This window comes from Gadus morhua, chromosome 15 (genome assembly GCF_902167405.1).
Source record: "Gadus morhua chromosome 15, gadMor3.0, whole genome shotgun sequence".
In the NCBI taxonomy this organism is placed as follows: domain Eukaryota; kingdom Metazoa; phylum Chordata; class Actinopteri; order Gadiformes; family Gadidae; genus Gadus; species Gadus morhua.
This window is the reverse complement of record NC_044062.1, coordinates 3,522,669-3,534,688: the sequence shown is the minus strand read 5'-3', so window position 1 is coordinate 3,534,688 and position 12,020 is coordinate 3,522,669. Positions and strand designations below refer to the sequence as shown.

Genomic DNA, 12,020 nt, shown 5'->3' with positions numbered 1-12,020 from the left:
GCTGAAACTTTAACCTTGCATAAACTATGGATGCAAAAAGTTAAGGAAATGTTTTACGAAGACAATGAACTCTTTCTAAAAGATAACTATCACCGAATAAAATTACAGACTTGTCAGTTCAACAAGAGATCATGAGCATAACATACTAACAACATGCATGTTCAATGTGCTATTGGTATTCGCAGGTTAAACCCAGGTTTAGCTTAGCTTTTGATTTGAATAGTGGTAAACGTCGTCCACATAAAAAAACCTTCAGGAACATAGGCCAATGTTGAAGGATCAATATGAGTCATTTCAACTAGGTTATATCTTACAGGTACCTCAAAATAATAATAATAATAATAGGGACTTCAATAATGCTTTACAATAAAATCCCTTCCTATCACTGATATATTCTACAAATGCCGACCAGCCATCCTATGTCTGCATAAGTGTCTACACTCTCCTAAACCCCTCCCATTCACCTCCCAGCCGGCCCAGCTACGCAAGTTCACGTCACACAGTTGCACAGCCAGTCAGAGTAGACGGATCACTGTCGGTTCGTTTGTTTGAATTCTGAAAGTCTCCCGGCTATTAACTGGGAGGAGCAGAATCGTACACATTGTGCCCTTGATTTCAATAGTGTTTATTAGTACCGAGAAACGCTTTTTGGGGAGGGAACTACACAAACTGGCTAAGCAGCCTTTCCTCTCAGTGAAGGAGCATGGCATTATGCTGTCGTGCCCTTTGACGTGGGTTATAAACAAGTATCCCCTCAAGGCGTTCACACACACATTGACATATTATATATGAAGTCAACCAACTCGGGAATGCAACGGGTTTATGTGTTGGAAAATTGGATCATATATTAAATCTGTGTTTTCCAAACCTTTGACTTTAGGTGTACTGCATCACTAAATTGTCTTCAAGACCTTGCATGGAACACCTCATATGCAAATTGTAAAAATAGATGAATGCACATGGGGTGGCTGAGCGAAGAGGGCCAGCTCCCCTTTATACACGGTTATTGCTGCAAGAAGGCCAGGGCCTGTGGGAGACGGTGGAAGCAAAAGGTCAGCTACGGTCCTTATGCTCCCAGTGTGTTTATTGAGCACCAAACATAAGTGGAAAACACATGATGGAATGCGCAATGACATTATTTTCGAAATAACCAGCCTATTATAGTACCATTATATTATTATTGTTAATTGTGTCCCACATTCAACCTGCATTACCCTCACCTACCACCAGCTTGAAAACATTGCATTACATGGTCACAGTTAGCGGACATCCTCATTTTATGTTATCTCACTTATTGAATATGAGTGAGAGAAAAAGATAAAACTTCTTGTATATTTTATATTTAAACAAATCTCAACATGTGGCAAAGAGCGTTTTCTAAAATGTTGTTCCTTAGAAGGCAGTTTGAAGTCATTAGGCCTCTTAATGCTTTCTTCACCTCAGAAGAGATGATCCAGATATGATATTATCTACCGATCCGGCTCCTTCCTCTCGCGCTATGAATCACTTTCATCTATATCTGGTGATTCTATAGGGTGGTTTTAAACCTTTGCAAGTGTCACTTTTAGCATAGAGTGTGTAGTGGGTTATGTAGCTGAGGAAGATATCTTCAAAAAGATAAAACGACATCATGCTAAAAAAAATGGCTACTTGTGTCCTCAAGAGGGCAGCATACCATTCCTCTCACGTTCACCTTTCAGGCAGTTCTGATTGTGACGTCTCATCGTGAGTCTAAAATATATCAGTCAAATGATTATGCAATGAACATTTTTTATCTAAAATATTATTTTAAAGTGTGTATCACATAGCTTCAATTCAAATAGATGTGTTTTCATGCCTTCATGCCACTACTAATTCCAATACTAGTGTGTGTGTCTTTAAGATATTTAAACAATTTCTCGTTTATTTCCTGATTGAGTATACATTACACACACATGTGTGCTGCTATCGTATATGTGTTTGTGTGGGTGCGTGCGAGCCTGCGTGCGTGGGGGCCATCATCTCTGAATGATGGCCCCCACATCATTCAGAGATGCTACAGTCCATTTAGCAGATAGCCCTCTTCTCTGGATGCTTTCCCGGACTGCACTCTCAGACAATCTATATTAATGATGTTCTCTGGAGCCAGCAAGTAATTATTACCAAGTTCAGGATCCTAAATTCGCCGCCATGAACAAAAATGCACACCCACCACTGAAAGCCAGCATAAACTGAAAGCCAGCATCAACTGAAAGCCAGCATAAACTGAATGCTAGCATAACACTGAATGCTAGCATTTCACTGAAAGCTAGCATTACACTGAATGCTAGACACCCAGGGCCGATTTTTATTACCCCTGATTTTGCTTTATAGAGATGATTATTTCCCACATAAGATGAAGGTATGTGAAAAAAAAAAGATGAATTATATTATATTGATAATAATAATTGATCTGTTGGGTTGATTGAAGATGATCCTATCAGCTGCTCTCTTGTTTTCAGTTGCTATAGCTGACACCACAAATGCTACCATGTCCAGCATCATGCACGTGTCTCCCAGCAGCCCAGTTTTGAATCTGTCTGCAGCTTTTACTGTTGCACTATTTTTAGATCACACACATGACTCCACCCATAGAGAGATGGTGTACTAGTAGGTAATTAGGGTGGGGTAAAACCATTATTGCATGTCGTATCGTTCTAATCCGAAAATATTTATTGCAAAGATAGAGGGTTTATGGTTTGCCTTGATTTCTATAATTATCTTTTAACCATTCAGTATTCACTCTGTCTTTCTAACACATGCAAACCTGCAAAGCATACAGTAGCTTATTTAACACTGTGACACATTTTATTTTACCCACAAGAGTGTCTGCCGCGAGCTCAAATGATTATCAAGCATTCATCACGTGCTGAGACATGAAACATGAGGAAATCAAATAAAAGGCACAGCCAATTAAACTGGTTGTCCATCATTCTGCAAATGCCGATAGAAGCCTAAGGAGGTCTTGGCAGCCAAAACCATCACAGTACTGATGCGGCACAGAGTTGGTTGGCATCTGGGCACCCACTGAGGAAGATATCCTATTATCTGTGATCAGTCCGCTGAGAATGTAAACTGATTCAATCTGTTATGATTCATTGGTTAAAAAGGTGTTGTTGTTTAAACATAAATGAGTCACACCACAGTTTCGCGACACCAGTAAAAAAAGTCCCCCGGTACCCTGTGGCAAAGAAAACATCCAGACCAAAGACGATTTGTTTTCCCTCCACCACCGTACGGTGGTTTGAAGGCTGCATGTAACGTCGTTTTGGGGTTTGGAAATTAACCCTAAAATAGTTTGGAAAGTACAAAAAAACTTTATCGAGTAACCGTGGAAAACCTGACAGGACTTGTTCCGGGCGCTTCCAGTAGCAGGCTGCTGTAGGCTGCCTCTGGAGCAGGTCTGGCGGGCACAGAGAGAGAGAGGCAGGGAGGCTCCCGGCGCCAGCGCTTCACTCTGGTTTGCAGTCTCGTAGTGTGTGTGTGTGTGTTTGTGAACGGGACCTCGTCCCTGTGGATCTGGACTACACGTACATATACTCCTGAGCCTGCTGCCCCAGGGGGCTGCGGAGAGCAGCCATGAAGCACCAGGGAGCGAGCGAGAGACAGCATAGGGATTACCTGGTGACGCTCATGAGCTGCATGGGTCAGTATTGGTGCTTCACTTACTACCACTGCTTGTTTCTATACTTAGTGTTTTCTGCCGGTTCCTTCCCAGATTTGCCACGTGGAGCTCTTTTTTTTGTATTTCTCTTTGGTGTGGGAGAAAAACAAACTTCTGGCAGAAGGTTTTTAGCAAACGATTTAGAACATATGTTTATTGCTGTTGATGTTATGGTCGTCTTTCAGAGGTCTTCTATTATACCCTCGTTGTGATTTAATGAGCTTTTTCTTAATCAGTCATTTCGTCTTTTGGTAGTTTTTCTGAGTGATGATTGCCTTCATTTGATCAGGGTTTATAGGAGGTGGGGAAGGAAGGTTGGCAGTTATCTCACTGTGCAGATGCTTGCATAGCGAGCACAAAGCGTTAGATGTATTGGAAACAGAGAAACCTTCTGAGGAACATCGCTTTTATTCACCTGTGAGGGAACATCAGATAACAGACAATCTTGTTTGCAAATCTATACAATGGGAATACTTTACTTGCTGAACTTCTTTATGCACTGTACATGCAACATACAATGTAAGTTTTAATGTACAATAATCTACATGCAATGCACGACAGTTGTGTCACATACATAATATTATAGATTTGCAGTATTGTGCTGTTTGCATGTACAGTACTGTACTTTATACATATGTTAGGCTCTTGCTTGACTTTCTAGTCATGAGCGCATAGTACGTTGTCGTGGATACAAGAAACAAAAATAAAGTGGTGAAGGGTGTGCCGCATGAGCCTTTTCCAACTCAAGACCTTTCTAATTAAAGACCTTCTGAAACAGAAAGCGCTTGTTCCTCCTAAAGGAACAGAGGACAAAGTAAAAATGTGTCATTAAAGTTTCATAAAGTGTCAAAACAGCTAAACTGCTTAAATGCACCCATAGAACAACGCATTTTGTAAATATTCACATCTGTTTGTTTCTTCTCTCCTTCCCCTCAGATGAAAGAGACAGAGTGCAGAAAAAGACATTTACCAAATGGATAAACCAGCATCTTTTCAAGGTGAGAACTTTATTGCCAATGTAATTGTGCTGATTTCTGTTTCCCTGCAACAAAAAAAACAACCTGAGTGAAATCATTCATCATCATACATATCTCACTTGTGGTGTTGTCACAACTTTAAGGTCCTGAAATACTTTTCAATCAGGATCTATTAGGAATCACTCGCCCATTACTTAATTGTATAAACAATCCATTATGGAGCCAGCGAGAGACACCAATTATTAGCCTACCTCCTGTTGGCGTTAGGTGCTGACATGCAAGCAATCTCTCAAGGCATGCGTGCGTGATGCTGTCCTCTATGCTTCTGCACGCTACGCTACGATACGCTTTTTGCTACTGGACTATGGTGAGGCTGCAACTGTGAGCGTGATTAGGGGAACTTTTATCCGAGCGACAAGTACCTGCAAGTGTCACATCGTTTATCTTGCACAAAGTGCAAATTTGACTACACTATAGGGGAAGGGGGGTTGATGGCATTTCTGCTGCGGGGAAGGTTGTCTACCTTTGAACACAAAACTAATTGTACAAAACCATTTGCTGTGGGTTGCAGTAGTTTCATCCCCAAACGTTTTGAAGGCAGTTGGCTTGTATTTTCTAAATACAGTTAACATTAAACATTGGTGTGTTCAATACTGTTGCTTAAAAAAAATCCATTCTTAGCATAAGATCAACTGCAGATTTAAGATATTACCCTACTTTACTGTTTACTTCACTCAAATGGACGAAGCTTTCTAAGAATACTGTGTAGGCCTACTGCTACCGACTGCTACTCCTACTGTCTATCATTTGCAAATCCCACATAATATGCATAATGTTATGTAATCGCATATTTTGACATTACACCATAACATTGGGGTCAGAGTAGGCCTACTCAGCCCCAATCCCTGTCAGATTAGTGTCTGTCGTGGCTTGTCGTTGCCATTGCCCGCTGTGCACTGGGGTCCGTACGGAACTGGGGTGCTGAGTCATAGTGGGGGACTGGGTTTGGGCGGGGGGGTTGGGGGAAGGGGGGGGGGGGGGGGGGGGGGGGGGGGGGGGGGGGGGGGGCAGGGACGCTATTTGGCTGACCCAATAACGCGATTGGAGTGCAGGTCTATTTCGGAGGCACAGCTGTGGCCGGCGGGCGGGGATTATGGCACGGAGAGAGGCCTGAGGCAATGCAGGTCATCAGGAAGGCAATGTGGCGATTCAGAGCACTGCTATCCAGGGCTGGAGGAGGGGGGGGGGGGGGGGTTGGCTTTCAGCAGAAAGCCCCCAGACTCAATTACAAGAAGGAAGTGCAGGTGTAGGACAGACTGAGGTGTTATAGCTTTTGACGGTGGCGGGGAAAGCTATTAATCATCCAGTTTAGAATGGATTTTAAACTGAAATGATCTGTCAGAATACAATTTAAAAAGTTTTGATAACCATTTTTGTAATTTGAGTAGAAATGCTTATGTTTATGGCATCAGAAATGCAAATATTTGCATGCTTATTTAAACATTCATCTGTTAACATTTAATTAATTTATTAATCATTTATAGTATTTATAACATTTTATAGACAATGAATATTTGATAGATTAATTGACCATGCAAGTTGCAGCTCTGCCATATGTCTCTATGCCCATTCTATCCCTGACCACAGCCTTGCGTTAGGTAGTGCATCATATTTGGACACCAGGTGTAGACATGGTTGTTACTGTATAATGGTAGTAATATTGTTACAACCTCATTCCCCGAATGAACGAAATGAGTTGAGTAGCAACCAAAAGTCACCATACAAAGTTTAACTGAAATCCGATTTCTATAATCCAAAAATTTGCTCACAATGTAGAAAAAGCCAGAGAGTCGACGGGTCTGGCCAAGTGGGATCAATTGACAGGGTTTTCCCCTTAGCTACTGCAAGAAAATAAGATGCAAAAATTGCATAATAAAGCCAAAATCAAGTCCACCAGACCACATTCACCAAAAATAACAGACAGAAAAGGTTTAAATGGGAACAGGGGAGGAAAAGAGAGGCTGAACAGCCTTTGGATGGTTGCAAAGGAGCTTCTGCTTGTCTCTCAATCTGCCTCCATTCCCCCGGGGAGCCGTCTTATGTAAGGGGCGTGTGCAGAAAGCAATTAACCTCAACCACACGTACCTGCCAGCAACCGAGATAACGGCGGCAAGAGGGACAGAGGGAGAGATTGTGTATCAGTGTCCATTAGCCTATCTCATCTCCTCTGCTTTTGTCTCTCAAATCTATCCATTATCTTCGTTTCTTACTGACCCTTTGACATAGTAGATCATAGAATATGCCATCTGCGTTATTGTAGTGCATGTTTCCGTTTGAAGGACAAGCCCACCGTAATTACTAATTATGTGTTCAACCTTCTTTTTCGTCAACACCCGACTGTGTTTTACTCCTGTTCGTTGTAGTCGAGTTTCGAGACACATTTTTCTCACCTTCAATGGACTTCCATCGTTGTCCTATAGCAAATTAAACACAGACACAGAGTCATACTTTAGTGTGGTCAAGAGAACTCGTCTGAATTACCTCTCATTCCTTTTTCTAAAAAACTGGAAAGTAGGCTGAGCTATAGGAATCATAGCACAAGGCTAGTAGAGTGGTTTTCATGAATGGTAGTCGAGTGCACAGGAGTAAGTGCATCACAGCATAGTAAGGAAGGCATTGTACTGGTGTTGATTTACTCTCTGCATCGCTGTCACTAAGCAGTGTTTTAGTGATGGCCACTATCGATGCGTTCTATTGCGTTCTAAAGCTTCTGTGTTACTGTGATGCGTTTTAAGGTATACTTTTTGGTGAAAAGACTTTCAGTCTGCGTTACATTGCGAGTTAGACTGACAATACATGGCCTAAGGGAATTTGCTTTTATTGTGTCATGGTCGTTAGAAATATGTAGATCTTCAATCTAAAGCGGGAGGTGTGAGGTTGATGTTGTCAGAGATTGTAAAAGGCAGAAACATCATAATGTCTGACTTTTAGAGGTTGATGGAGGTTTTGGGACAGGATTATACAGGCTGAGCTGAGCAGAATTGCAGGGGGACAATCATTGTAGGGGACTAAAAAATCTTTTATTACAATTATTTAAAAGGCTTGGTTAATACGTTTCAGGATGTATTCCAAAATGATAGGAATCATAGCTGACATGGTGTGTGAGTGTGCTGCCTGCTATACGTTTGTTATCACGCCATCATTTGAAGGGTCTTTGGTCTAACATCCAGGTAACATTATAAATGCATCACCTTAGAATCAGACTGTTTATTTTTCTGTCATCCCTGAAGAGTCACTTGCACCACTGTGATGTCCCACGTGTCTCATGTGTTGTCTTGCGGGCTTAGCTTAGCTCAGGAGGTAGAGCGAGTTGGCTGGTAACCGAAACGTTTCTAGTTCGATCCCTGGCTCCTTCTAGAGAGTGCCGAGGTGTCCCTGAGCAAGACACCTAACCCTAATTGCTCCCGACAAGCTGGCTGTCATCTTGCATTATTGACTCCGCCGTCGGTGTGTGAATGTGTGCATGAACCGTTTGCTTTGCTTTGTATTCATTTTGGATAAAAGCGTCTGCTAAATGCTCTGAATGTAAATGTAAATGTCATCTCTCTCTCTCACAGGTCCGGAAGCATATCAATGACCTGTACGAGGACCTGAGAGATGGACATAACCTGATCTCCCTGCTGGAAGTCCTGTCTGGAGACACACTGGTGAGTTCCCCTCTCTAGCCAAAACACAGCTCCAAAAGGCTTGTTATGAAAGTCTTTTTTTTTATAATAATAATAATCTCAATATTTCTGAATCTAAATTCGCTAACCTGATGGGTTAACATACTAACTAGACGGGGAAGTGTAGTAAAAAGGGGATGTTGAATCCTAATGTAATCAGCGCTATTCCTTTAATCTTGGTCCGTTCAAATCGAAAGTTATGTTGGCTGTGACTTGAATGCCAAATGAGTGTTGGCAATCGTCATTGTAACCTGAGTGGTTTCCTCAGTAGATTTAAGGATTACCAGATTTCCAATGAAAGTGTGACTCGTTTAGCCAGTCTTGTGAGTTACATTTTTGGAGCTCCCAGACTATAAAGGTCCTTGATGTTATCATGATATTATCCTGATTATGCAGCCTAGACCTAAGAAGAATCTCGCTACAAATCTGTGGCTGCGATTGTAAATTAAACAACTTTGTTGTGGAGATAAGCTAGCAAGCTCTGCTGAAACTTGCATTTGCCTTCTTTGAGTAAATGTTTTTCTTGATAAGAGCTCATGTACAGAAAATGCCATGTTGAGCTACATTATATTACCCAGCTTCACTTTCACGCTGTAATTCTGATTGAGGCAGGCTAGCGACTACTGATATGTGTATTTCTGACTGAGCGGCGGCGTATCGCTTTGCTATCTGTTGTTATGCCTACTAGTTGCGTGAATGGGCGAAAGCTGAATGACTGTGGTAGTCAGTGCTACGGTGTGTAGCGACCTCAGCTGGGATCCACAGTCCTGTTATTAGCTCCATGTACTCCCCCCGCCCTAGAGGACTGCTATCTGTCCCTCGGACCCCACATAGAGCCGATCCTGCAGTCTGGTTTCCTTTGTTTAAGTCTTGTTCCCTCAACCCCTTCATCCGCTGTTCCCTAAATCCCCTGATCCTTCATTTATGTTTTTTTTCCCTCCTTTCCCCATCCTTCTTTGACTTGTCCCTCTGTCCCATCTGTCTGTCCGTATGTGTGTCACTCGGTCTACCTGCCCATCTTCCCCCTGGCTCTTTGTCCAACTGAACACCGGTCCATCTGTCTGTCAACCCTCTCTTCAACCGGTCTGTCTGTCAACCCTCTCTTCAACCGGTCCGTCTGTCAACCCTCTCTTCAACCGGTCCGTCTGTCAACCCTCTCTTCAACCGGTCCGTCTGTCTGTCTGTCCAACCTCTCGTCTACCGGTCCATCTGTCTGTCTGTCAACCCTCTCTTCAACCGGTCTGTCTGTCTGTCTGTCCGTCAACCCTCTCGTCTGCCTGTCAATCTGTCTGTCTGTCCACTTGTCCGGCTGTCCTTTCCGCCGTCTGTCTGTCCGCACACCATCTAAATCCACCTTCTCTCTCTCTCTGTCCATCCACCTGTCTGTCTGTCTGTCTGTCTGTCTGTCTGTCTGTCACTTGACCACCTCTATCTGTCAACCTGCTCATCCTTCCGCTCCATGTCCTCTCTCCCCCCCCCGTTGCCGTGGTAAGCCGCGGGAGCGTGACCTGCTGAAGACCTTGCGGTTGGTGAGTTCGGCAGGGGCATGTGGCGTTGAGCAGCATGGCCACGCGCAGGATGATGATAAGGGGGTAGGTGTGCCCCCCCCCACCCCCCCACTCACCCCTGGTAACAAACTAACCTAGAAGGCCGTGGGGTTCATTAACAGCAGTGTTTTGTTCCAACACAACGTTCCACGGCGCACGGCCGCACCACATGCAGCTGTCGCGTATCACCACGAGACGGAGCAGGTTTTTGCAATTTGTTCCCCACTAGGCCTAAGTGGTCATCGGTGTGGTTCACCTTTTATGTGTAAGTGCAACTTTATCATGCGTAGGTTGTTGAGGAGGATATCACGGCGTAACTGTGTCCAAGGGTGATATTATCAAGAGTCTTTTGACCAGCCGTACTGGCAGCGTGAGAATGGCTCATGATCTAAAGACCTGGGGAACATTTGATTCGGATAAATCTGTTAGAAAGCTCAAACCAACAAAAAAAAAGCCTGGCACTCGAAGCGAAACAAAGAATATGAAATACTATGAATGGCGTAAACAATGCACACATACCGCCATGGTTTTCTTTTGGGTGATCACATCCTAAGCCTTAGCACTGAGCAGTGTATCCAAGTCCCCATGAGGTCATCCGGTTTGTCTATCGCTGCACATGCTGGGTTCTTGGTGAGGCCCGCTCACGCTGTGGTTCCATTGGTGAATGAGCTCGGGGCAGAACTGGGAGAGGTTTGGGCGAATCTAGTTAAGATGAGAGACTTCCTGTCTGAGAGTGTGCACGGTCAGAGTGGCTGAGTGCGGTTCACCACACACACACACACACACACACACACACACACACACAAACAGCCTTTCGCTGTTGTTGTGTGTGTGTGTGTGTGTGTGTTTGTGTGTTTTTGTGTGTGTGCACGCACGTTTGTGTGTATATGTGTGTGTCGCTGGCTTGTAATCACACGCTTTGTCTGACCCCCGTCTCACTGCCCCACGCCACGGACCCCCACTGTTCACGTGCGTGTGTCGGCGAGGAGTTTGGCGTGGGGCACGTGCGCATGCACCGTCACCGTAGTTGCACCCTGTCATCGACCGTTCAATCAATCAACAGTTGGATTGTTCCGATCACAAATGAATTGTGTGTGCGTGTGTGTGTGTGCGTGCGTGCGTCTGTGTGTGTCATTTTCAGTTGTCTTCCGTTAAAGACTCTAATGTTGAAATCAACCTTGCTTGACCTCCGTTGTTCCGATTTTTCATTCCTTTTGTACCAAACGAAATTCTTGTGAAAAATTGTGTAAAGAGCGCTACGCATATTATGCACACAGCACATGGACGGGTCTTGGCTTTTAGCTGTAGCTCTTCCTCTGAAGGCTTTAATCTGTGCTTCCTCTCCTCTATGTCTTTGACTCGGTGGGTAAGGCTCCAGCGGCATGTCGACCACTCTACTACAATGTGTTCATTTCTCCCCGTCGTCCGACGGTACAAACTCTGATCCTGTGTTCTCTTCTCCTTTTCCATTTTGTTTGACCCACAGCCTCGGGAGAAGGGGCGAATGCGCTTCCACAGATTACAAAATGTACAAATAGCCCTGGACTACTTAAAGAGACGGCAGGTGAGATACGGACTACCGGTTTGACATTCAAACCACGATGGAGACACTCCTCGTTAACCAATTAGTCAGTCACATCTGATGATAATGAATCATCATTCGTGGATTATGTCATATTTACATTGAGCCATTAAGCGGGACGGCTTTGATCCAAAACAGTCTTAGTGAGGATGAGAACAATACTGAACAATTATTCGCCGAAGGCAAAGTGAATAGTGGGGAATAAACTATTCCCCACTATTCAGGGAGCCTGAGGTGTTGTTTGTTTTTATTAGCATGACGAGAAGACCGTCAAGCTCGCTGAAAACATTATCCTGAGTTTGAGATGTCAATCATGGGATATTGCCCAATATCCCGAGATGGCGAACCATTCAAATTGTGCCATCTTAGGAGGTTCACGTGTAGCATATACTAAACAGTGTTATCAATGTTAGATATTGAAAATAGGTGCTGCATTAGCATCTGCATGTTTCCTAAAGCCATCCAGAGGTTAGCGCAGTATTTAGTTAGTATATTTATTTCGATTTT

General features: G+C 43.7%; 1 protein-coding gene across 4 annotated transcripts in view; it reads left to right on the top strand.

Moving 5' to 3' along the window:
* Nucleotides 1-12,020, top strand: part of dst (dystonin) — a 118,763-nt gene that overhangs the window by 9,816 nt on the left and 96,927 nt on the right. For 2 of the 4 annotated variants that reach the window (XM_030378488.1, XM_030378493.1), the window contains 4 exons: nucleotides 4,619-4,680; nucleotides 8,277-8,366; nucleotides 9,878-9,976; nucleotides 11,418-11,495. In XM_030378488.1, the coding sequence (XP_030234348.1) occupies nucleotides 4,619-4,680; nucleotides 8,277-8,366; nucleotides 9,878-9,976; nucleotides 11,418-11,495 (329 nt within the window). The remainder of the gene's footprint in view (nucleotides 1-4,618; nucleotides 4,681-8,276; nucleotides 8,367-9,877; nucleotides 9,977-11,417; nucleotides 11,496-12,020) is intronic. The other 2 variants (XM_030378492.1, XM_030378498.1) reach the window with 1 other exon arrangement.